At 38.1% G+C, this 26,541-nt stretch overlaps 1 protein-coding gene across 5 annotated transcripts; it reads right to left on the bottom strand.

Annotated features, from left to right (window-relative positions):
* Window positions 1-2,012: 2,012 nt before the first annotated feature.
* On the bottom strand, window positions 2,013-26,164 carry MYBL1 (MYB proto-oncogene like 1). Of its 5 annotated transcripts, none has more exons than XM_027894661.1 (16): window positions 25,722-26,164; window positions 22,179-22,281; window positions 21,988-22,059; window positions 19,032-19,124; window positions 18,322-18,542; window positions 16,477-16,660; window positions 16,176-16,250; window positions 14,630-14,734; window positions 13,228-13,461; window positions 12,543-12,914; window positions 11,606-11,748; window positions 11,266-11,380; window positions 8,731-8,847; window positions 8,540-8,644; window positions 6,449-6,574; window positions 2,013-4,653 (listed from the first exon to the last, which is right to left on the bottom strand). In XM_027894661.1, the coding sequence occupies exons 1-16, from the start codon at window positions 25,739-25,741 to the stop codon at window positions 4,525-4,527; spliced, it is 2,214 nt and encodes a 737-aa protein (XP_027750462.1). In that variant the 5' UTR covers window positions 25,742-26,164; the 3' UTR covers window positions 2,013-4,524. The 5 variants fall into 5 exon arrangements, with proteins under 5 accessions (XP_027750462.1, XP_027750460.1, XP_027750461.1 ...); XM_027894659.1 differs by having other exon boundaries at window positions 6,449-6,628; window positions 25,722-26,163; XM_027894660.1 differs by having other exon boundaries at window positions 6,449-6,628; window positions 14,630-14,731; window positions 25,722-26,163.
* Window positions 26,165-26,541: the final 377 nt, after the last annotated feature.

Raw genomic sequence — 26,541 nt, 5'->3', positions numbered from 1 at the left:
CTTGTGCTAAGGCCTCTAACATCCATCTTCTCTGTATCAGAGGGTGTGATGATACAGGAAATCAGAAGTCAGGTAGATAATCCAGAAGACTATAAAAAGAAACCCAGATTAGAACCCAAAATTTCTGTAAAAGGTAATGGCAGGTAGACAGAACTGCCACTGCAATAGCAATTGCATCACTGAGTGACAAAGTCCAGCTGCAGGCACTGTCAGAGGACTCCTTTCAATTCTGTACCTCACAAAACACACACAGCAATGAAGCAGAAAATGAAATTAAAAAAGAAAACCACACCACCAACAAAAGCTGATACTGAAGAATGCCATATTGCACACCTCTTAATCCAGATGCAAACAGAGGTTTCTTCATAAGCATTAAGGTGATACAGTGGGTATAAGCATTTAGATATTTTCTTCATACAGAAATGCAGGATTGTGTATAAGCGTCCAAGGCTTACCTGTTCCTCCAACACATCACGCTAGCAGAACTACAAGGATCCCATTGTTCCCTTCAGCTGCAGGGCAAGAATCCAACCCACTCAGGGGTTAAGCTGGCTGTCTCCAGGGGCAGCCACACAGACCAGTATGCTGCAGCTTCAAGAGGGACCAACCTTTTGGCTCGGCTGGCACAGAAACAGTAATCCACAGCTTCCTCATGAAAGTAAGCATTTAAGCCTATAAAGCTTATCCAACGTCAAGGAAACTTATGAAAAAAAAGGATGAGGTCTAGCATTAGAATACATCCCTGTACTTTCTCCCTAGGTAGTGAACCTTTACCTGAATATTTGTCATGAAAACAAATGCACGAAATCAATGTTTCAAAATTTTTGTTGCTTGCATTGTGTGTGACCTTGGTCACAGGTATGGTGCAACTGTGGTCCATTAATATTCAGTGTTAAAACCCTTATTTCACAAAGCTTGATTCACTCATAGCACTGCATCAGTTTTGTGCAAATCTAGTAGAGTTATTCTCATGTAAAATTAGAATAACAGCAGTAGGAACTAGGCTTATTCTCACCAATCAATTCCTTTAAGATAATTTCTTCCGAGTAAAAGCCAGGTCCACGAGTAAAAGCTTCCAGAGCATTCATATAATGAAATTTAGGGTTGTAGTTAATACCAAATTTGCCTTACTGGCTGTCCATCCACTCTACTTTGTTTCATTGAGCAAAGTCAACACAGAAAAATGAATTAGTCACATCATTAGACTTCACTTTCCTTTACCTACCCTGATTTCAGACATCAGCAGCCAGCCACAAGAACAAATGCTCCAGTCAGTCCACTTCACTTGTCCCAAGCGATGGAAAACTTTACACATGCAAACATGAGCAGGTCTGCAGGTTATTCATACAGTGGTCTGGCTGTGACAGCCAAATCCCCAGCAAAGCCCCTATAACAGTCAGAGTTTGCTTATACAGCTTAAATACAAATTACAGGTCCTATTTCTGAAGAACTGGTTTGTGTTAGTCCCTCCTGTCCTTTTCCTTCAACAGATTACCTTAATTATTTGTCAGTTATATTTTGTCACAAAACTGGGAAAAGCATTGGAAATTTTGTATTGAATGCCAGTGTTTCTCTCAAAATAAGAGTTTAACACTAACTCAGATTAATACATGTTTGTGAGAACCAGTAAGGGAGGGGAAAAAATAAAATCACACTGCACAGCTTACACTTGCATTTACTTCTCAAGACTCAGGTACGCATACCAAAATACTTCTACCCTACAAATGAAAGGAATCTAAAAAAAGCTTTAGACTATGAACATACATCTCAAATTGTTTTCTATACGTAAGTATTTGTATTAAAGCTTTGAGAGACAAATATAAACTGATAACCAAATACAAGTAGGCTTACATGCAGGTTGAATCGAAGCAGGTATTACCAGGGCACTCCATCCTGCTTTGTAATCCACTGATTCCCATAACTGTTGTCTCTGCCCAGTCCAGAAAAGGCAAGTCTCTTGCAGTTTCACAGGCACACATACAAACATGTTTTCAAATAAAAGACACTTACAGTAACCTGGTACATAGATGCTTTATTTCTGACATTAACGTGGTCTGTATTGTGAGATTCTCTTATATAAAAGTAAAGTTTGTAGTACAACAAAAACTAAGATAAACAAGGCATTTGTTGCACATTATGTCAAACCTTAGAACAAAAATATGGAGTAATATGTATTTAGGTTTCATGCAAGTTTGGCTGCTGCATGTACAATTTACCTATCAAGTGAAAGAAATGCAAATGCACACAACATTCAAAAAGTAATAAGATGCCTGACATATGAAAGATTAAAACCTTCCTGCTAAAGTAACAAAGTAGGAGTTAACTAAACGATCCAACCAATACCAACAGAAATTTTTACTACTTACCATAAATCTATGCTTAAACTTGGTACAGGTACTTTTGGTGATGCCACTTCTATGGAAATATACCATCCAGATTCCAGATATTAATTCTCTCTTAATGTCTGATTTCATTTTTTATGAATTAAATGATGTCTCCAGCACTAAATGTTGCTGTTAAATCCACTCTGGTAATGCACACCTAAAATCTAGTACTGCCAAGAATTCCAATTGACTCCTCTAAATTGTCATAGGTGAGGAGTAATCCTGGCATGATGGGCATTTTCTGATCTCTTGTTTATACAGGATTCCCACCCCCCTTGAAATTTTGATGTGAATTAAAAACTGCTAAAAATGTTTGTGCCTACTACTATCAGAGCCAATATTAAAAAGCTCTTAAAAACAAGGATTATATATGCCTTGAGATGTTTAAAAAAAGTTTAAGAACCCATTACCTTCCTTGTGCCACTCATCACATGTTAAAATTCTCATTAAATAAATTCTTCACTACCATCTTTGATATTACAGTGTTAGGAACAGTTTCCACACCCTGCATAGTACTGGTTGATCTCATAAAGTTAACTAGAGAACCTGACATCATGTAATTTTACATACAGTGCATACGATGCTCGCTCTTTCCATCTCTCATAGCAGCAAGCCGATTCTGCCACTATCTGTAGCAGCACACCCGGGAGTGGAGAGGAAGAGTGTCTGAATTATAAATAACTAAAACTACAGTGTACAATTCTATTTACCTGTCAGTATTTGTTGAGAGCACACCATCATAACTTGCTCAAAATTAACTACGTAAAAATCTCTACAACAAAAGCAAACCAAAACATTTCTTCAAAACCAAAAATAAAGACATAAAATAAGTGCAAATACCTAAAATAGGCAACTAAAGCAAGTGTTGTGACCTGTATACCTTTAAATAAGGACAAAGACTTTTCATAAATAAAAGAACGTTCTCTTTGCTCTTCAAACATTTAGTCAGTATATAATGGTCAAAGTCAAGTGCAGATACAATTGTTTTGGGATCCAAGGTGCCAAGTTTCTTAAAAAAAAAAAAAAAAAGAATAAAATATATATATTGAAAATGCATTAGTTTTTAGTTCCTATGCAGGACAAAGTACTCCTGGGTCTCATGTAAGACCCCATCATTTCTTTCTAAATATATTTAAACAAGGAACAGGAAGAGTTGCTGTATAATACAGGTATACCTTGTCATTATGTTGTAGACCAACATGATTTTAGGGCTATAGTGCAATCCTTATGTAGATGTAACACATACAGTATAGATTTTTACACTTCACTGTAATTCTTTTGCTATTCCATATATTTTAAACTTGTCCTTTTTTCATTTTAGCTGTTTTAACAGGAAACAACATTGGCCTCTAGACAACCTGCATACATATAAATATCTACATTTAAGCTTTGAAATGGAAATAAATTATAAAAACAGAATCCTCTCCAATTTACAAAATTTTCCTTGTTCCTACATACTGTACAATACATTCAACAATCATCTCATTTTGAGATTTATGAAGAAAATACTGATGCTTTACACTAAACTTAATTCACCCCCTCTGCCTACTTCTAGTACCATTTGCAAATAAATATATTTAACACTGTAGTTAATTCCATTGTTTTGCAGCATACCAAAAAAATTAGTAGTGCAACTTTCTATCCTTCCTTTGTACTTCTTTCTGTTGTGTTTCTTTATATACTAGAAAAATGCTACATAAGCAAAAGCATATTCAGTCATGTATCTTGCTCATTTGAAAACCAGAAACAACCTATAAACCTACTCTATATTGAAAATGCTCTAACAGATAAAAAATGCAATGCAAGTCAAAAGAATAAATATGAAAAATAGACCTAAAAACTGTATGTTGGCAATACTGAAATGCATTTTCCCCTTCTTTATATTATTCCAGGGCATTACTCTTCTAATATTTAAGAAACTCATTGCAGAACTGTTTGCAGTATCCCTTCGTAAAGAATGCAAGAGCTTCATGTCTGTTCTTTGTCAGTCAAAAGAAGAAAGGAAGCTTTAAGGTAGCTTTAAGGTTTCCCTTGGCAGACTCTCTCAAAGGCAAGACTTAATTCACAATATCATACTGGAATCGCATTTAACATTGTTTCAGTTTCAATGGAAAGAGATGGTTGTCAGTTGCAGTGACCATCACAGTATCAGAGACCTCGAATTGCTGTTGGTAGCTGTGTATGTGCTCAGATATCTCCTTGCTTGTTCAGTCATGATAAGCTGGTCTTCTGTTTTTCCATAAACAACTGCTTCCCAGTCACGATTTGGCTGCATAAAATAAAATTCTGTTAAAAATATTCTTTTAACAAACTAAAATACTTGAGCAGTTCTCATACAATCTCTCAGAGTACTAATAAATTATCAAAGTCTATCAATAGTATATATTACTGAGAAGGATCTAATTCTACAGTACAATACCTAAGAACTGTGACAAAGCTCCCTGTCTACCCCTTAATCCAGCTCCCCAGCAGTGCATCTGTGTTATGCTTCAAGTTTTAACACACAAAGTGAAAAACACTCTTAAAATACTAACTAGTGCATAAAAGGGAAGCTAATTAAGATATCTTCTCTTTGAATATCTTCCCCTTTAAATGTGCTAAGTTCAACAGGCAGAAAAACACGTTATTGACAGCTGTTTGGAGACACCAAGGAAGGCAAAATGGTTTGGCAGCTGAAAAAGAGCACTGTGCAGAACTTTACTGAACCAAGTGGCAGCTGTGGGTGAATGGTCAGATTTCTGGGGGGAATACATTAGAAATGGTAAAGGAATTGGGAATAAAAATGATGAATGGAAGAATAATTGAGCCACTAGTCCTGTTTCTTCCATGAAGCAAAGCTTGCACCTTTGCATGATTTACTGAATCTCAAGCTGATTTGTTGCAGCTCTAACTTGGACACGACACTAGCAGATTGTAGCATAATGAAGAACGCAAGATCCTCTTCCTCCCACGTTGAGCTAGAAACTGATCCAACGGATCAGTTCTACATATATATTCATGGAGAAACTGAGTTGTTTGAGTTTCTCTATAAATTTAGCAGAACTTGATTCATGGAAGGGACTTGGGGCTAGAGAGGCCACAAAACTGAGTGGGAATTTCTCTGGGGAAAGAGAAAAAAGAAAAAGATGCTTCAATGCAAACACTTGTGAGTAAAGTATGACTAAGTTCCCCTTTTAAGTATTCTAAAGAGCGTACTTCTGGGCCAGAGAGATGAATTTACCTTTGCTGCAATTCATAGTAGTTAATCCTTTTATTTATTTATTTATTTTAATATCACCATCAAATGAACTTTGTTCTTCTTTCTCATAAGAAAAGATCAGAAAGTAATACTGTTGTCTCTATACTTAAAAACATCATCAGTAAAGCAACTAAGTAGAACAGGGAAGATCAGGCTCCAGGTGCCCTGCGTTTTTTTGGGGATTTTTTTTCATCAATACAGAGCTGTACATATTCTGAGAAGCCACAAAAATTTTATACATTAACTCCTTATGGGAAAAACAGGAACTGGTACAAAATCAGGTCAAAGAATCTTTTCCTAAAGCTGGTGTTCAAGACAGGCAGAGGGAAAACTAAGTTCAATGGTTTTACCAGTATGGAAAACATACAGAGGTACAAGAACAGGCATGTAACAAGAACATTTACCAAATGGAACCTGTGGATGAACTCTGCTTAATGAAACCCACTGGGCTTATTATGAAGTAAGCATCAGCACAATCTGAGAAGCTTAAGCGCTATAGAGGTTTAGTTTGCACCAGGTCAAGTTTTTTTAACTCCTAGTCTTGGGTACCCAGACCTGTTTTGTAGGTTTCCCCTATCCTGCTTTTTTCCCCACATTTAAATCTTAGAGGCCACTCAGTGAAACATCAGGGTTGTATTTAGAGAACTTAGCTATGAATTTGTGGACAAATAACCAACTTACAAGAAATAAGGATCATAGAAACACTGACCGAAACTGGATCACTGATTTGAAAAATTCTAGACATTAGGGCAAGACAGAAACAAAACAACAAAAAAATTCTTTGTTAACCTGCTAACAGAGCTAACAGAATTCTTTGCATCCAGACCTGAAGAGCTTTCTCCATTTTGACATTTTTTGAGGCACATGCATTCAGTTTCTTCTTAATTACTGCATTTGCTTTGTCTGCCGGATTTGTATCCTGTTTTTCTGATGTCAGGTTACATCTGTTGTCCTGTATTTCCAACAATGGTGTCATTAATAAAGATGTGGTATATGCATTTTTTGACTATTGACAAAAAAAGAGGATAGGAAACAGGAATAATAATTAGTATTTAATACAGAAAGACTTTAACTGCTGTGTTCACAGAAGCCAAAATGTAAATAAAGCAAATGCTATCAGAAAGACCCTAGGAAAGAATCTGAAAAGAAAAAGTGATGAACAGTATATGAAGAACTAGCATGGTCTACAGTGGCATCCATAGTCAATACTAAGCATAGTATAACAAGCAGCTTGATTTAGCATGATTTAGGTATTACTGAGTAGACGGTTTCTTTACTCTAAAGCCACACTACAGCTGATAACATTTTGTTAAGAACAAGAACTTGATAAAGTGGTAACTACAGAACAGTTTTAGAGAAAAAAGCTTGTCATTCACTTCTAGCACAGCCCTTGTGAAAGTCAGGAGAAGGAGATTGGAGCAGAAAAAATAAGATCAATCAGTTTCAGGGGAAGGAACTCAACTTTAAGAACTGAAACAAGCACTGGATGGATCATACCAGAAGAGTTTTATATGCTGATAAAGTCTATGGAAATAAAAAGAAATTGGTCCAGCTTCAGTATACCAAAGCAGAAGAAAGGTATATGGCAATTTTAGAGAGCAAAATTAGATGAAGTAACAGTGGCATAAGTATTTGTTTCTTTACAAAAACACCCCATTAAACTGCATTAAACCACCTTTGAGTATTTATTCTAACTCAGACCTTACTCCTAAGATATCGTCACATGGACACTCAATTTCTACTTAAGGATTGGTACATTTTTCATTTTTAAATCAGATACTACCACTTTCTCTCTTTCTAAGAGTGAATCTTCCTGTTGCACAGCCTTCCTCGTGAAAATGGAGGAAAAGGATTTTTTCCCCAGTTCTCTGCCTTTAATAGACCATAACATCATAGTGTATCTTGGTTTTAGCTTAATAACCTGGACATCGGTGGTGCACAATACACCGTCGTCACAACAAGACATAACTAAGAAAACACCAGGCAACTTGTTTGTGGTTGGAAGGGCTGCAGCACTGCTGTTCCTCCTGAGAGAGTGTTCTTGGGGAAGAGGGGAATTCCCACTAGGTGGCAGAGCACCCAACACCCAGGAGGCAGATATCTACGCTTGGCACAGAGTCTTCAAAGGCATTAAAGAAGGGAATTCAGGAAACTAGGTACAATAATCAGAAAGGAGTTAAGACTCAAGCACCTTAAGCATTCTTTTCAAGGACTTCGGCTCCTAACTCTTGAATATACCTTGTACCTAATCAAGAATCACAGACATTTACTCTTTCAGAATTAAATACATACATACATTAATTTAAAGATTAGAACAAAGTTTTCCTACAAACTACAAGACCAAAGATTAATCTGTTCAATCATTCAACTGAAAAAACATTGAGCTACTTTTAAAGAAAAAAAGGACCATCAGCCCCATATCTGATTTCTTTATGTCTTTGTTGCTGAGGCAGAAGTATTCAAATTCCTTCAGGCAGAGGTAGCACACAAACCTCATCTTTTACATGCTTAGTATTTCTTAAAATATTGCACTATATGAAGAGGAGGAAAAACATGCTGCTTAATATGTCATCTCCCTGGTATATTACAGAGCTTCTGCATGCTGTGTATGCTAAAGTTTATAAGTAATCAGCATGGGAACAGCTTTGCTACAGTACTAAACCTGCAAAGCATTCACATTTCTTTACCAGTCCTACTCTGAAGTCCTAGAAGAAAGAATTCCCACATGAATTCAAGCCCAGTGTTCAAGTATTTCTTGAGTATTTTAAATAGTATTTCAAACTGAATGTGATTTTCGCTTTCTAGATATATGAATCTACCCTTAATCAAAAACTGTATTTTAGTTCACAGAACAAAAGATACGCAGTTCCACATTAATAATGCTGCCAGTGCTGCTCTTCAGTAGTTTAATACTTACCGGTATATCTAGACTATTATCTTCTGTGAAGCGCTGGGCACCAACCTCTTCTTTTTCCTGTGAATCTAGGATCAGTGATTTTCTGACTTTTTTAGAAGAGTTGTGCTGAAATAAACATTTTGCAGAGGAAAATTGTAAAATATTATTTAAAAGCAGTTATTTTCTATTTGAAATTATTATTGTCATGTTACCTCCTGCTTGCAGTTTTTATACACAGTGTCATCTTCCTCCTTAGGAAATATATCTGTTCCAGTTTCCTCTTTCAAAACTTCCCTAATGTCTTCCTCCGAGAAGGCAAGTGGTTGTGACTAAACGTTAATTAAAATTGAAAAAGAAAATACAGGAAGTCTATTAGTTGTTAGTTCTTACCACATCCTACATTCAGCTAATTTAGGCTAGAAAAGGCACCTTGCAAAATACAGCAGCAGATAAAAGGATTAAAGCTACTGTAGTTAAAAACGACAGGGCTACATGTTATTTATAGCCAGATAAAACATATACATGCCTCAAAAATGCAAGGTAGCATTGAAGGAGACAAACTGCTTCTTTGCATTTATTAGTAATGGTTATCCACTGATAGAAGGGGGAAAAATACTTAATATATACTAACACCTATATACATATACATGCATACAAACATACTAAAAAACTGTACCAGAAATGTATGACTTGTTGAGAAAGGAATTTATATCAATTTTAACACAAATCTTTGTATGAGACATCGACAGTTCTAAGTAAAGTGCAGAATTTCACAGAAGCCATACAGATGGCTCCTTTGTGTACTAACAGGAGAAGAATTCCCTTAAGCCCTCAAAATTTGATTTTGAACAGGAGGTTAGTAGTGGACAGAAACAGGAATGCCAAACCACTCCATTTGCATAGTGAGGGACTGTGAATCTATAGGGTAACACAGATGGTGCCAAGCCCTGTGGCAAAGTCTGAGCTGCCTTCTGTGTTTGTAGAAAAGAAGTAGTCAATATATATTGGCTGGAATTTTTTCAGAATTTGAAAAGCATATGTCTACTGAATTCCAAAAGTTATTATGCATTAACATACCTTAGCTAGGCTAGGAAGAGAACAAAAATTGAATTCATTTGGAACAAACAAACAAGCAAAAAAGTAACATTATCCATAGTCAACAACTACAAAAAATCTCCTGAGACAGCCAGAAGAATCAGAGGGTCATGAAGTGCTATAGTAAGATTTCTGGATTTAGGATGAAAAAATGACAGATGTCATTCAAGTTTAACACACCGTGGTGAACATCTAGTCTCAGTCCTAGCACTGCAGAAGAACGAAAGCCAGAAAACAACTCAGGTCTAACATAGTCCAGAGGATTCAGAGGTAATGCAGCTTTTCAAGTCAAATGTTGTTTAAAATAACAGCATATCTACAGCAGCTTACTCTTACTAGATTATCCAGTTGGAGGACCCACACCCATTCACTCTCTCACTATTTTTCTTTGACAAAACAGAATGCTAAAGCATTCAAATTAAAATCTCAGACAATTATGTAACCACCTGTAAGGTGATACATAAGGTTACACAAAAGGAGAAATAAACTCCTGATGTTTCCTGGAAGACCCCAGCATCTGGGAAGACATTTCCAGAAACTGATAAGAGAGACCAATGATACGAAGATAACATTGACCTTTTTTGGCAAATGTCCCGCCAGAGAGAACACAGGAAAATTACTTTTGGGCTTATGTCCTTTGTCTATCACCCCAAAATTAGTGTATTGACTCAAACTGCCTAAGAAAAAAGGTATAAAAAGAGATTGGACATCAGCAAAAACAGGGGAGAAGTTCCATCGACACAGCAAGAGATGGCTGATGACCCAGTCTTTCTCCTTCCACTTCTGGGGATGCCTGGAAGGTGAGACTAATGCTAATTGCTTGCTTCTAAATAACTAGAACTTACTTTTGCTTCATAGAATTCTTAGTGAGTTGCTTTGCTTTAGAGTGTGTGCTTATGCCTTGCTTTATTATTATTACTACATGGTTTAACTGTATTTTTGCAGTTAAACCCTATTCCAGACAACACAAACCCTATAAATTGGCACAAATTTGTATTAATAAACATGTTATTTCATAAACTGCTAGAGTGAGTCTGTTTTTAGGTGCTGACAATTTCATCAATGGCGAAATAACTCACAGGAGAAACTTGCTGAGGGGTTTCCCTGTCACTATTAAGTGCGGTCCCTATAAAAGGCATCAAATGTCCTGTCCGTCTCAGTGAATCTGTTAGGTGAAGGGCCTCACCTAACGAGATGCTAACAGACTGTATTAGACATTAAAAGGCTTTGATCTCCTGAGAGGACATTGATAGACAATCAGTAAATTAATACAGACTGGACAGAAAATTCTTCTTTTCTGCCCCTTTTAACATGACACCATCTCATAAGAGGTACAGTGTTAGCAAGGCTAAACAAACTTAAAGCAACTCACTGATATGAAACCAATGCATTTAAGATTACTGTGGATGTAATTATGGATTACATATACCAAATTACCATTCAAGAAGAACATGCCTCCATACCACACTGAAGGATACGAGTCTAACAACCAAATCTGAAGCATTTTTGGTTGACATTCTAGGATAATAAGTAACTGAAAAAACAGCAGTTAGAAAATACTTTTTAAGATCACACTGAGACTTAGAGTACCTCAAAACCAAGAGGGCATTTAGACTTCAACAAAGAAGAAAAGAAATAGTATTATCACATACCATAAGTCTGAGAGGACCATACTTTTTTTCCTGAGCAGCCAAAGCATTTTTAAAAGGAGTTGGTGTCCTTGGTGTTGAACCCAAAAGAGATCTTCTCATTGTGGGAGTTCTAAAACTGTTCAAGCATAGAAAAGTGTTCATACATACATTTTAATATTTTAATTTATCATTAGTAATGTAATAAAATTATTCTAAGAAACATTTTATATAGTAATATTTTATATAGTATTAAGATTATTTTATATAGTATTACTTCAAGTGTATTACATTTTAATTGGATTTTGACAATATTTGCTTTTATTTGAACACCACCACCAGATGTTTAATGTAATAATCCTACCCCACATTTTCCTTTTGATCTTGTGGTGTCATTTCCTTGTGTAGAGGAGTCGTAATAAGAACTTTCTGCCCACAGATTGGAGTCGATGTAAATGCAGGATTTTCAAAGTTAAATTGTTCATTTCCAGAGCAAGTGTTGAAAAACTAAGCAAAAGAGAGAGAAGAAAAACCCTAACCAACCTTATAGGACAAAGCTTCACCATTGTACTAAACAGTAAAAAAACCCAAAATTATACACATGTATCTGAAAGGCTTTTACTGAAAAACCCAAATACACTATTCTTGACTTACACTAGAAGACATTTCACAGAATCAGCCGGGTTGGAAAAGACCTCAGAGATCCTCAAGTCCAACCCTTGATCCAACACCACCATCGTTACCAGACCATGGCACTCAGTGCCACATCCAGTCTCATCTCAAAAACCTCCAGGGACGGTGAATCCACCACCTCCCTGGGCAGCCCATTCCAATGTCTGATTACTCTCTCTGTAAAAATTTTTTTCCTAAAATTCTATCTAAACCTCCCCTGGCAGAGCTTAAAACCGTGCCCTCTTGTCCTGCTGTTGGTTGCCTGGGAGAAGAGACATTTATTGCTGAAACCTTGATTTTCTCCTTCAAATCCCTACTGCTTAATTAGGTCACAGAGACAAAAGGTCTCTATCAACAACTATTTGCATGAGAAAGTCTGAGTTCAGACACAAGTTGGTCGCTGCTGCTGCTGCTGCTGCCCTCTCTCATCACTCTCCGAAACAGAGGAAATAGGTTTATTTAACAATTTATGGTTTATTTTTAATATATTTACCCTCGTGCAGATCTTTTAAGAAGCTTTTTGACATATCTGTTTAGGCCACAACGTATGACTAGGGAAGAAACTGCTTATAAGTTATAACTCGCTCGCTGCAGTCCTCATGTTCAGCCATGTTTAAAAATAAACCCACCTGTGATGGAGAAAATGGTAGTGTTTTCACTGGTGTCCGCTTTAGTGCAACATTGACAGCATCATTACACAAGCCGTCATTCAGATCACTGACTGGTGATTGCCCAACACGCAATCTCTTTTTCTTTCTCAGGATAGCAGGTGGATTGCTGAACTTAGTTAAGTTCGAGGTTGTTGAAAAAACTGTTTCTTCATCTCCACTGATGCTACTACTGTGGCTTTTGCCATCCAGCATAACGCCAACATTATACTGGCACTCAGGAGCTCCTTCATTGTGTTGAAGCCGCATGAGTTTTACTGGAGCTGACTTGACAGGAGATACAACAGCCTCTGAAAGCTCAAAACAGGTGACATCACTCCACGCTACCGGATCCTGTGAGGCAAGATGCAAAACACTCAAAACACTAGCACGCTCCTTCAAGGTTATTTCTCAATGTCCAAGCCAATCTATCAGCTCTCTATCTCCAAAAGCCATATACTGAATTATTCTCCCTGTAACTTTCATACAATCCTAAAAGACTCAATATTTTAACAAATAATTATGTTTAAACAGGAAATAAAACATTCGATACTGCTGAAACTACAGACAAGTACAAAATAGGGTAATTTTAAGAGTATTTTACACATACTCAGTAAGTTGATACTCCTAAATAAACACTTCTTTTTAAGAAGAAATACAAACTTACAATTTCCATAAGATCTAGTGTCTCTGCAAATTCTGGAATGGTTTGTAGAGGTGTTAACATTCTATTTGCTTCAACACCCAAATACTTAGGTGGTGAATTCTGCTGAACAGGTGTGATTCGAGTCTCATCCATGCTGTAGAAATCACTCGTTTGTTCCTCAAGGCTATTTAGTGTATTAGGCATACAATCTTCCATGACAAAACTTCCAGACCAACAAGGTAAGCTTCCAGCTTGCTAAAAAGTTATGAGGAAATACATTAATCTTACTCAACTTAGAGGTTGAAAAGAGTAAATTATGTGACTGCAGGGCAGAAAATGTGTGGGAAGACTAAGCATATTAATTTTTGCATTTTCAAATACTAATTATGTGTTTCAATTAATGCAGTTAGTCTTCTCCTTACATTAACAAACACAACATTTTCAAATTGTGTAAGATTTTTATCTTACCTCTCATTCATATCTCATACATGCTTATTAACTTAGATAATTATGGGTTGCATTAGAAGCCATCTCTGATTCAAGTTGCCTGTATACCTGAAACCTAGTATATTATGAAGAAATCTTCACTAAAAACACAGGTACATTTCAAGACGTTTCTAGAATGTGAAGTACTTCTTGTTTGATCTGATTTTTTAGGGTAGATTCTGCATTAATAGTTCCCTTTTAGTAGACTGTTTAGTATCCAAGAAACATTTTAATTTTCACTGGAAATCTAGAAGCAAAACAGATTCCACTAGATAAGCAGAATATTCCACTGTTTCAAAAGAATGCCAGTAATAGCTCCACCACATAAAACTGGAAGTTCCTCTGTAATCTAAACTAGTGATCAATATGGTTGGGTTGGTTAGGTGTCTGATGTTCACAGCTTTCTGAGGAAATCAGTGACGTCATCTGCAAGTTACTCTAATTCCACTGAATTTATGCATAAATTGCATACAATGCCTGTTTATTTACTGTTAGTCATGTCCGAATGTCGATATCAGGTATTATAAGTACTCACACCGAAGTTTGCCAAAAACATAATCTACAGGACATTTTAAAATCAAATAGGGTAAAGCCTATGTATTTTTCACCTGCCTCTGTCGAGCAGATGATCAATACTGCTAATCTATAAAACTGAAATGGCAGGGATATCAAATGTGTTATCTCTTGAAGAAGATTAAAATTCTTAGGAACAACTGCCAAACTGCTGGTCACATTTCTGCTGTCTTCACTGTTTAGAAGGTTAAAACTGCACTAAAAATAAGTTGTCTCAGTCCTAATATATAGATTTTGGTTTACAACTCAACAGCCGTAGGTTAGGTTTTAGAGAGTCAGGTGAAAAAAACACCACACTAAACCAAAAAACCAATTGCTGAGGATTAACCTCAGTAATGCATATTCAAATATTTACAGTCCTTACAGAAGACATTTGTTTTCTTCTGATTTCAGTCTCTGCTGACATAAGTAGCAATTCAAGTTCCTTTATTTTCTTTTCTTTATCAGGATCATCATCAATAAATGGCTGCTGAAAAATTTAAGAAAGAAAGAATTACTATTTTCCACTTCCACCACCCCTTCACAGTAAAAATTCTACATTACAACATAGCTGTATTTTCAACAGGAATCTACACAGAGAGGGAACAGAGTTGTTCAAGTTGTATCAAGTTTCTAATATGGCCTATAAATGGCCAGTGTGATACAGCTATGTTCTATCTTTAACAGAACCAACAATGTTGGCACACTGGAATATGCATTCATGTTTTTGTGTGCTTTCTAAAATTTTGAGTTATTTATCCTAACTGAGTGTGTAAGAAAGTGTTTCAAATCAGCATTTGCAGAGCGTCTACACAGGCAATCCTACCACTACTATCAGAAAAGAAGATTAACTAACTGGCTTTGGTTGGTTGGTTTATTTTTAACCTCCTTAACACTTTCCATTATTGTTATAAATATAGGTAAGTGAGGATATATGCCATGAGTTTCAAAACTAGTTATAATCCTGATTTTAGAGAGTACTCTCAGAATCAGGGAAGAAAATGCAATATGAAACAGATGACCTGCATAGGAAAACTTCAGGTTAGGTAGAGAGTCCTGCAGAATGTCTCTAACACATCTACTACAAACAAAACATACATTATTCCTTGTGTCAAAATATTTTTTTTACTAATTCTAAAGTCACAAAAGTTCTTCCAAGGAGTCATACCAGAAGCAAAGATCTACATTTAGTCTGCAACACGCAAGAAATTTCAGATATAGTCCCAACAAGCCCAAAGAAGCAAAAGGAAATAACATATCCAATTTTTTGTTTGTTTTAAAGTTCCTTAATACTTCAGCATTTAGAATGCTGCAAAAGAGCACCTTCAACGGATTGAAAGACATTTATCACTGAGAAAGAAATAAAAGCTACTGAGAACAATAAAGCACAGTCAGAAGCGTAAGTCACAGTAAGTTATTTGAACTGAGTTTTTCAGATAGGGTTATATTTATTACATATATATAAGTACTAAATAAATATATAATGGCCAGTCTTCATGAACGAAGATCCGGGGAAGGTCTTTACACCTTCCAGCCTGCGCATTGGATTTTTTTTTATATATATAATATAATTTTATATATAATATAAAATATAAGTAGTAAAGTCTAGTCTTTACATTTCTCATAAGGTGGTAATACTAGCAGGTCACAATTTTAACCTCATGATTTAACAAGGTGACTAAATTTTAAGCCATATTTCTGTCAGAAATAAGCACAAACATCATGTTTCTGGGAATTACAGAGAGCTCTATTTTTCCTATCAAGAAATACCAATGATGCAAGCAAGCCTAATTATAGAGGAACTTATATAAATTTAGGTGAATGATGAAGACTAACAAACATACTGAAGATACAAGTTTTTAAACTCTTAATTTTACTGTATAATACATAGTAAGTTCTCTTTAATTTATGAAGCCTGTTAACAAATTTACCTGAACTATGTTGGAAGATGATGGAGCATGTTCTAGACAGCTGCCTTCTGATGAAGCATACTGATAGGCTGGAATCTGAAAAGACATAAAACATTTTACAAACCCTCAACAAAAGGAAGTTATAACATTATCTCTAGTTTATTGTACATAAACTATTTATTATGGTTTACGAATCTAAGTTACCATAAAAATCACAAAAAATATTCTATACATCTTCAATATTTCAGATTTATTTCTTGTTCCAAATCAAATAATTTATTTGAAACTGGGAAATACTTATTACTCTGAATTTTGAACTTACATGCGTTTGAACAGGCATATAAAACTGATTCTGAGTGTGCAAGTGCTCCATAGTCAGACAAGGTTGTGGCTGAAGTTCAGAAGAACTAGTGCTTTCAGACTTTATAACACTTTGCAAATATCCTTCCTGTTCCACCTTTCTCCGCATTGTTGAATTCCAGTGATTTTTAATTGAATTATCAGTCCTAAAATAAAAGTGAAAAACAGTGACTGGTTTCTGTATCTCAAAATTTAATATATGACATAATTTACAGGGTTTGTAGAGTAGGTTAACCTGAGGCTACACAAATCCATAAAGTTCCAGCAGTTAGACTGTCAGTTCTATTATCAGTGGTGGTTTGGGCATAATTACTAGAAAGCTACTCTTCTAAAAACTTCCTTATACTAAACTTCAAGTCTGCAAGAAATTAAAAGCAGCAAAAGAGAAAGCCTTGGTTCTGGCTGTTGTCACAGATGAGAACCTTTTCTATTGGATACTTGGAATGTAAGACAATCACCTGAGGTCCCACAGCATAATCAAGGCACTTTGACTAGCATTTGCTGCTGGAAGACACTTATTCTAAAAATGTGACAGTCTGCAATCCCAGTTCTGTGTTTTATGTGCAGCTTTGTGAAAAAACATCTTAATACTCTTTGTGCCCTTGATCTTGTATGGGGAGAAGCAACCACGGCGTTTTGACAAGCAGGCTGAAATCACTTCACACAACCACTGAAATCACTAGAGAAGCATTTAGGTAAGAGTGGAGTATAACTGCATTACAGTCTAAAATACTAGCAATATTATTCCTAGCCTTAGAGAGAGGTACATAGAAACAAAAATTGCTTAAAGCCCCATTCTTCATTTAAGCTTGACTCCCCTTTTGCATCCCACTAGTGTTAGACTCTACAAATCTTCTAGGCCCAGAATCTCTACCAGTCTTCAACTAAGAGTCATCTTAGATTTATTTACAACAAACAAGTCAGTGAATTAGGAATTCCTCTGTCAAACTCATCTTCCCTCTCTGAAATTCTACTTAGATGCAATCCATTCTCTTCTCATTCCTCTGAAGGATTTTCTGTGAGTCATGGGTTGTGTACTTCATCAAAACTTTTAAACGCACATCTCTTATTCTGCTAACATAGCAAGTCCTGACATTCCTTAGGCACAGCTAGACAGTCACTTCCTGAACACACAAACTGAATTCAGAAAGGGACAACTTAACGTTGAAATTCAATTAGCAGTACAAGGTAAAAGCATTATTTCATTAAACTCTTTATACACTAAAATTTTGTTTTCTGCAACTATAGAAACTGCCAATCAGCCTTGAAACAAATATAAGGAGGATAATGCATACAATCTTTAACGTAGAGACTTCATGGAGCTTTGCAATGCATGACTCCTAAGTCTGGACTTTCAAATATTACTAATATTTTCTTTTACAAGTGTCCAGTTCAACAAGTGTTACACACACACACACACAAAAATAAATCTGATCTTAAACCAAGAAAGTCACCCTCAAATGCATATTAATGTAGGCGCTTTGTCATCAAGTTTGATATCAAATCATTCTTGCTCTATTACTTGCAGTTAACCCTCTTCAGCTCAATTGCAGAGGGTTTTTAAGTGATCAAGAGAATTTTGAAGGTACCTGCAAAGCGTTAGAGGTCTTTTTATTGGTTTTATGGCTTTTTAAGAATGCATAATCAAATGCAAAAGATCTTAAAAATTTTTAGTATCTATCAAGATAAATACGTTGTGGTGTAAGTTTCAACAGATGGTCTCTGACTAACAAGTTACATTGGAAAGGGTAGTGAGATGACCACTTTTCATATTCCAATATTTAACACAAATAAAGTTGCAAAGCACCTTCCAGGAAGAAGTTTGGCTATTTCAGCCCATCGGTTTCCCAAACGCTTGTGAGCTTCATAGATTATTCTGTCCTCTTCTTCTGTCCACGAAGACTTTTTTACCTCAGGATTGAGATGGTTATGCCATCTCTCTCTGCACTGCTTGCCTATTCTTCCTTTCAAGTGTTTTGCAATTAGAGACCAGCGCTTTGGACCATACTTCTGAACTAATTCAATAACCTGGAACACAGATGAAAGTACATTACAATTCCAAAACCTAGTTTACCTAATCAAAGACTGAGAACACTGATAAACTCACATTTTAGAATAGCATTGTAATAGTCATCTTGATATGATATTAGACCTAAGGGGGCAGATGATGACTTGGGAGGTTAAAAATGATTTTTCAAGAAATCAAAAAATTACTTATTAACTGCAAATTCTCTATGTTTAGAATATAAATATATACTGATGAAAACATTCATTTGGAAGTGTTCTTTCTGTCACCCATTGCATAAGCTGACGTTAGGCAGACCATACATTCCTACTTAAGAGCAGCTACATTTTTTTTTCCCTCACACATCCCAGTGTAATGTAAATATCCATGGCTCAAGACCCACCAGACATCAACTCTGTGGGAACAAACCTTAAGGAAAAGTGCAGATTCTTAGCAGTCACATGGCAATTTTATTACAGTAAAAGAGCAGAGTTTCAATTAGTTTTCATTACCCTCTGATCTTCTTCTTTAGTCCAGGGACCTTTAATCAGTTCTGGGTTTAGTACCTTCTGCCATCGATGCTGGCACTGAAAATCTGAACGATTCTGAAAGTTTTAGAAGATCAGTGTAGCTGTTAAACTCTAGATTATGTAAACATGTAAGTACTTTCTAGCCAGAATTATTAGCTTATTTCAAATTAAAATGTTAATTTAGACATTTGTTCTAAGTATAATTGTTAAATTCTCCCTTACTGTTTCTTCTTCCATTTGCTTATAAAAACTTATCTCCAGAAAAATAAAGCCTTGCATGAAGCTCTATTCGATGTACTTACTTGATAATCAAATTCAGAACTTACTCTTCTTTAGAGAAAAATTTAGAATTATTTTTGTCCTCATTACTCCACACTTTCTCTGAACTTTGAGGTTGATATACTTTTGACATTATCTACAACTTAAATAAGGAGAGAAATTTTTTAAGGAAATACTTTTTCTTTCAGATAAAAGAATAAACCTTTTTCCAAGTCTCAGATGAACATATTCTCAGTTCTTTACCACAGTGTTAAGGAAAACAGATTTATATCAAGTTTAGTTAACACATACTAATTAAACAACACTGCTTTTGCTGGTCAGGACAGATGGTGCTTTTCTGTAGTTTCACTAAGGATCTTTTGCAATATTGTTCCCAGTTATGAAAGAGAAGTAAGTTTTCACTTAGCTTCCTCAAAACTCTCTGTAGGGAAAGCTTGGTCCAATCCTTAGAAATATGCAGGTAAGAGCCTGCCCCAGCAGAACATACTAGCATTCCTTTTTTAACAGTGGGACATGATCATTTACTCGCTTCAGTGCAAGCTGTTGGACAGCAAGTACCAATTGCAAGGTTTTGCTGGGCTTGTCTAAAAGTAAAGGTGTTACCATGCTAAAGTGAATTTAACCAAGCAGCAGTCTGGCAGACCAGAAAAAACACCCAAAACACTAATATCTGAAATTACACTGATCACAATACCTTCCAAGTTAATCACAAGTAGTAACTGTATGATCGAAAGTACATTAGTTTATTAAAAAACATTTTCTAGTGAAGACAAGTTGTAAAAGACAGACTCAATATAGAATAGCTGTTTCCATTCTGAGGGGAAAAAAATTAAATTGTGATATTTTAGTGTTTTTACCTTCCAGACATTTCTGAAACCCTAATATATTTTTGGGAAAAGAGCAAAACAAGTGATGGAATGAAACAATAAAATCATTTCAGTCTCCCTTAGCTGCAAAAAATTGAAGGCAATTACAAGCTGTGTCCCCTCTCTTGAGAGTCATCTTGAAGCCATCTTCACTTTTTGGGGGCAGAGTAGAGGAAAGGTTTACTTGTGCCCAGTCCAATAACAAAATGAGGTTTTGAAAACACAGAAGCTCTCAGGCCTCTACATGCTAATAATTGAAGACGCACTTGGTTTTCCTTGAAAAGGACCATCAGTAACTGAATAAGTGCTAATTATGCCAGCCTCTATTATTTGACTTTTGAACACTGCAATAGGTCACCTAAAGAGTTTGTGGAGTCTCCATCCGTGGAGATATTCAAAACCCAAAAGGACACTGTCCTGGGCAGCCTGCTCCAGCTGACCTTGCTTGAGCAGGAGCTGTGGACCAGATGATCTTGAAAAGTTCCTTCCAACATAAACAGTTCTGCAGTGGGTAACCTGCTGAACATGAGCTTCCTTGTCTCCAGAAGCATTTGTTTACATCTGGAGAATTTTTTATTAAAAAGCACCTCCACACTACATCTGCAGACCAGTATCCCAAACATTGTATTTTCAATTTAATACACAAGCTTTTTGATATTATCATGTTCTCCTCTGCCATTCACTCACTTGACTGATTTTTAGAAGGGGATAATGCACATATAAGGAATACTGATTGCTTATGCACTCCTTAAATTTAGAAGCTTTGAGTTTATTCCCTGATATCTACACTTTGCCACCTGAAAAAAAAATAAAAATCGGAAGCATCACAGTTGCACAAATACGAGGAGAACGATAAAAACTTACAGCTGTTCTGCATTTAGAATTCAAGTCTATGTTTAGCACACAGGAATTTCATAGAACCGTATCATCCCACACAATATTATAAGAACCTCAAAGGTGTGAGGGGATGTAATTTTTTGATTTCTAATATCTGAACATTCAATACCATTTCCAGGCAGTGATTTCAGCCTTAGATCCTAGCCATGTTTTTCACAGTAGGATTTCATAACATTTGTTCAGAAGAGAAACAAACATCATCAATTCTAGCTGTAGGTACTTTACACCAGTGCCTCTCATACAGCTGAAGAAACATAAATGTTTGAGCCAGTAGCTCTTTCACTCATTCCACCTGACCATTTGAACAGAACTAGAAATTTTAAGTGTCAGTAGGAAACTTCCACAACACCGGCTAAGGTTCCATTCCTAGTAACTGAAGACATCATCAGGTGGGAAGATTTATGTATGTTGGGGAAGTAGTCATCACTATAAAAAAACAAAAGCCAACAAAACAAAACCCAACAAACACACATAAAAAATAATTTTAAAAAAATCACCCCTTCTTTCCTACACTGTTTAAGAAATGGATCCCACTCCTTTCAAACAATCTTTCAGATGCAACCCACTCTCCTAACTGCTTCAGAAGCAACCCATGAACTGTAGATTACCAGAAGTAATGTAATCAGTAAGAAACAGGAATATATTCCATAATAAAAACAAATAGCAAGTGGGAACTGAAGGCATCAAGTATTTTTGATCATTTCAGACAATTGTGAGAGCCTAAGCCAATAAGGTTTTCTGAGGTCTGAGCTAGATCTCAAGTCTATTCTAGAAGCATCTCCTAACATAGTTTTTATTGTTATATGCTTCTGATTTATATTTCATCCCATTTCCAAACTAGACATATAACCAGATAAACATCAAGAGACCTTAACTGAAAAAGAGGTTCAACTTACTTGTAGATGACTAGCAATGAAAGCCCAATCATCTGTACCATTTTGTTCCACCAGTTTCTTCAGCCTTTCATCCTGTTAAAGACATAACCTCAGCCAATAAATGTTACATGCTGTCCAAATACAATACTAAATAACAGCATATTTCATGAGCTAATAAGATCATATAGGAATCAAACTAAAGCCAAAATTACCTCTTCACGTGTCCATTTCACCTTGCTACATATCTTCTTCAAACCTTTTTGCTGTGGTACTTCATAGTCATGATCCATATACTGAAAGTCATCATCTTCCTCACTGCAGAGTACAACAGAAAAGTGAAGATCAAAATAGAGTTTAAAATACCTCTGAATAATTTTTTTCCCCTAATTACTTGTAGTTTTTTCCAATCTGTATATATTGTTCTAAAATGATATACGGGATTTGCATGATTGTAAGACCTACCCCCAGCGGTTCACTGTGTCAAAGGAACAGAATTAATTTTAATTTCAAGACCACAGAGGGGGATATGGACAGATAACTCATTTCAATCAAGACTTAAATATTAAATAAAAACTACTTTTTAAGATTCATGGCTTTGTAACACATTTGTGAATCTTTATTTTACACAAATGAGCTTATAAGATAGAGTGGTTTGCTAGTCTGCAAAACACATTCATGATCCACCTTCACAGCTGAAACAACAAACACAAGAGTGTCGAATAACTGTTAACTTGAGATTCTAAGAAGGCTCCCGACTTCACTAAAAGCGTTGCCTCAGTGTTACAGGCATTAGATACAAATCTTTGCAGACAGATACATTTCAGCAAGAAATAACTACTGCATCAGTGCTGAGTCTCAAAGTGCAGAGCCAGAGGGACGGGCAACCAGGTACCTCTGCGACTCCACGTAGATCACTCTCCATCTACTGGAGAAATGCGGAACTCCACAGCCTGGATAAACAAAGTCTTCCAAACAGGCGGCACAGAGAAGTGTTTCATGTAAACATCGCTTAAACTTCTGTGTCAGTGACTCGTGTTAGTCAGTATAAATTCAAACACGTGGAAACCGAGGTCTAACAACAAGAGCAAAGGCCCAAAAGAGGGGTTCCCATCCCAATACATGGCTTAAATTAAAAGCAGTTTCATACTGAAATGTGTATTTTTCTTCATTCTAATATCGGTACAAAGTATGATATAAATATCACAAACTGACATTCAAAACTAAACTTACTAGATCTGTTCAACCTTAACAATTATGTCAATTTTTCAACCAAAAGTAAAAAGAAAAACCAAACTTTCCCAGAATTAACCTGTGCTGGCATCCTAAGAACAGATTAGATAGGAGATCTCTACATTATTTTCCAGATCAGCACAGCATGCTGATTAACCACGTATGCGTTATTTGTCATTTCCCATGAAGTATGTTCCTGCAAGCCACAGAGAACATATCTCATTCAAAAGCACTGCCACAGGATAGTAAGCGCCCACTCTTGCAGACCCAGTGTATTTAACATCCTTTCTACATCCTATACCACCTCCTGCATTTGCCCTACTTCAGTTCATGATGCAGCGGAAACAGTAACACAAACATATTAAAGCTCTGTGCAGTTGGTGAAATACAAGGCAATAAAATTGTCAAAAAGTCAACTGCAAGTTCTTCATGGTACTTTCAAAAAGACTAGGCTACAAAATGACTGTAAGAGCTTTGCATTAAGTGGCTTAGGATTTACAAGAAGAGAACCTAAACTCAGAAGTAACAAAGTTTTTTCTTTCCTCTCACACCTCCTTCTTTTGTCATTTCTCCACAGGTAACAAACAAACTTCAGGGGTATATCTTGGTATTACGAGAAGCATATTTTGGCATTATAAACTGATTTCATACCAAGTAAGCCATACATTTCACTTATAACTAAAATTTGGCCTTGTGGTTAAGGCCTTTTTCAGCACAACCTCCTCACCTACTGCACAGCAAATTAGTTCATGAACAGTTTTCAGTTACGTGAAAAGTCACGGGGATTTAAAAAAAGAAGGGGCTCCCTGTACAGGGCAGTGATGCTGATGAGAGCGCTAGTACCAGACACTGTGGATTCCCCCCTGGCAGCAGCAGTGGTTCAGAGCCCTGTGCCTGAAATTCTCCAGCAGTACATGTTTCATCAAATAAAACATTTGGAACAATAAAGCAAGTATTTTGTGAGCTCTGTGCTAGCCAGCCTTGCAATTCTGAGTTGAGAATCATTAAAGGAAAAAATCAAGCTTGTAAATGCAACAACCAAGAACGATTTAAAATTAATTTAATATAACATTAAATTAAACTTAATTCCGTTTGGCGCAAAACAATTACACCTCTCTCCTTACTCCACACCTAGATTAACAATCTTGAAATCACCTTTATGTAAACTCATAGTTTCAATAGTTTAGTTTTTAGTGGAAATATAATCATCACACTTATTTGGAGATATCAACACACACTGACACAATATTGCCCTAGGGCTACTGACCTCTAGGCAAACCTTCTTCTGCTATCCACAACCTGCCGTATTTTCAACCATGAAATCAAAGCACTCTTTAGCCATGTGAGACAATACAAGCTAAAGCTTGACAAAAAATGAAACTACTGCTTGCAAGATCACAGGTGAAAGTCTCTTAAGCTACAAAATACACATTAGGAGTAACAAGAAATATTCCTCCCTCTCTGAGCTGATTCTTGCAGTCAGCCAAGCACAGACAGCTCCAGCAGTTACCCTCTGCAAGCAAAGCCCCTTTGTGGTTTACACAACTAGAACCCCAAAGCATTGCTTTCTTGTTTTAGTTGCAGTTTTGCAGAAAAATATTATCTTACAAACTTCTTCCATGTCAGAGAGAAAAACACATAGGCAGTTTTAACATCTGTAACTTTGAAACCACTCTCAATTACAGGAAAAGCATGCATTCATGGTAAACCTCTGATGCCTTAGGTAACTCACTGAGTATCCTTTCCTTTTTCAATCCTAGTCCTTCTCTTGTATTTCTTTATCACTTTTCAAAAACTGATTTTCTACTTAGGACAAGAATAACCATAGTGACAAAACAGTTCTTCAAGGCCCACCTTCTGAATACAAAGCAAAGACACACCCATTTTCATACCAGTATGACAAAAGATGTATGAAACCTATCTGGGGCTGCTGATGGAGTTCGTGAGGAAAACATTATCTCTCAGGAATACTGCAGGATAGATTGTGACATCCTCAATCAAAGGATATGCCAAATCAGAGAAAATAGGTGCATTGAAGATACTGGAAGAATCAACAGGCCCAAACCTTACATCAAGGCAGTGCCAAAGCCACTCGAGAGGTGAAAAGGAAGAAGTACTACTCCATCAGAAGGAAAGTAGCCAGCAGGGAAAGCCACTGAGGAGACAACGTAGTTGTTACTGACAGGCTCAGTTGTCCAGGTAAGCTACGACAGACGGCCCGAGGGAAAGCGCAGAGGTGAGAGCAGCTGCCAGGGGAAAGGCGGGATTTGTACCCGAGAGGTGGTGCCCGCCAGCCCGAGGGAACAGATACCTGTATGGTGCCGGACGGGAGAGGGAGGTAGAGGGAGGTGGGCAGTGACAGCCGGGGCGGTGGCAGGAGGCCGGAGCGGCGGTGAGGGGCGGGGCGGCACCTGGCCGGGATCCCGGGGCGCGGGGGGGCACCGGGGCGCGGGGCGGTGGGGGAGGCAACGTTGCCCGGGAGGGGTGGGGGGCACAGAGCACAGGGCGCCCCGGTCCGCACTCACCTGCGCCGTCTCTCCGCCATCCTCGGGGCGCACCATAGGGGGGGCCGCCACGGCCGCGGGGCGCAGCGCGGAGCCCCCGAGCCCCGCCCGGGGTCCCTCTCTCAGGACAGGGCAGGGCACGTAGCAGGGCACTGGTGGGTCAGGAAGGCTCGAGGCGGGCAGGGATCCTCCCAGGGCCCGCTGCTGCCCGCGGTGCCCGCAGCACCCCGGCGGCCGCCCTTAGCCCCGGCCCGGCCCGGGCGCGTCAGGCATGGCTCGGCCTGGCCGCTGCCCGCAAGGACGGGGCGCGCAGCGGCCCCTTTCTCGCCCCGGCCGGTGCCTCGCTCCCCGCTGCTGTCAGAGCTGCCGCGGGCTTCGGAGGTGCGCGCCCGCCCTTCCTGGGCTGCGCTGCTCTGCTCTGCCCCGCTGTTCAGCGCCGCCCTGCCCTGCGCTGCGCCCGCCCGGCCCCGCCGCACCCCGGCCCTGCCGCACCCCGGCCCCGCCGCCGCCGCTCGGGCTCAGCCGCCGGCGCTCGCGGCGCGCTCGGCCGGTGCCGCCCGAATCTCGCGCGCAGCCTCCCCCCCGCGAGCCGCCGTTTGAATCTGCGCAGGCGGACTGACGCCCCATTGGCCGCCGCCGCCCGCACGCGGCCCCCGCGCGCTGGGCGGGGGGGGGCGGGGCCTCGCGCGGGCGGGCGGGCGGTGTGACGGGGCGGTGGGGGGAGCGAGTCCCGCCGGCGCGGGAGCCCCGTAACGCTCCGCCGCGAGCGGCCGCGAGCCGCCCCCGCGCCCGCCGCAACGGCGGCGCCTCCCGACGGCGGAGGGAGGAAAAGGTAACGGCG

This window comes from Empidonax traillii, unplaced genomic scaffold, assembly GCF_003031625.1.
Source record: "Empidonax traillii isolate 1590-97213 ecotype Southwest subspecies unplaced genomic scaffold, ASM303162v1 scaffold438:size550143, whole genome shotgun sequence".
Taxonomy (NCBI): Eukaryota; Metazoa; Chordata; class Aves; order Passeriformes; family Tyrannidae; genus Empidonax; species Empidonax traillii.
Note: the sequence above shows the minus strand (reverse complement) of the source record. Positions and strands in the feature narration are given on the sequence as shown.

Coding starts and splice junctions, on each gene's coding strand:
- MYBL1 (XM_027894659.1), bottom strand. CDS start 25,741: ATGGCGGAGAGACGGCGCAG. Junction 22,282..25,721: donor ATGGCGGAGAGACGGCGCAG/GTGAGTGCGGAC, acceptor TGTACTCTGCAG/TGAGGAAGATGATGACTTTC. Junction 8,848..11,265: donor ATGGTCCTCTCAGACTTATG/GTATGTGATAAT, acceptor ATTAACGTTTAG/TCACAACCACTTGCCTTCTC.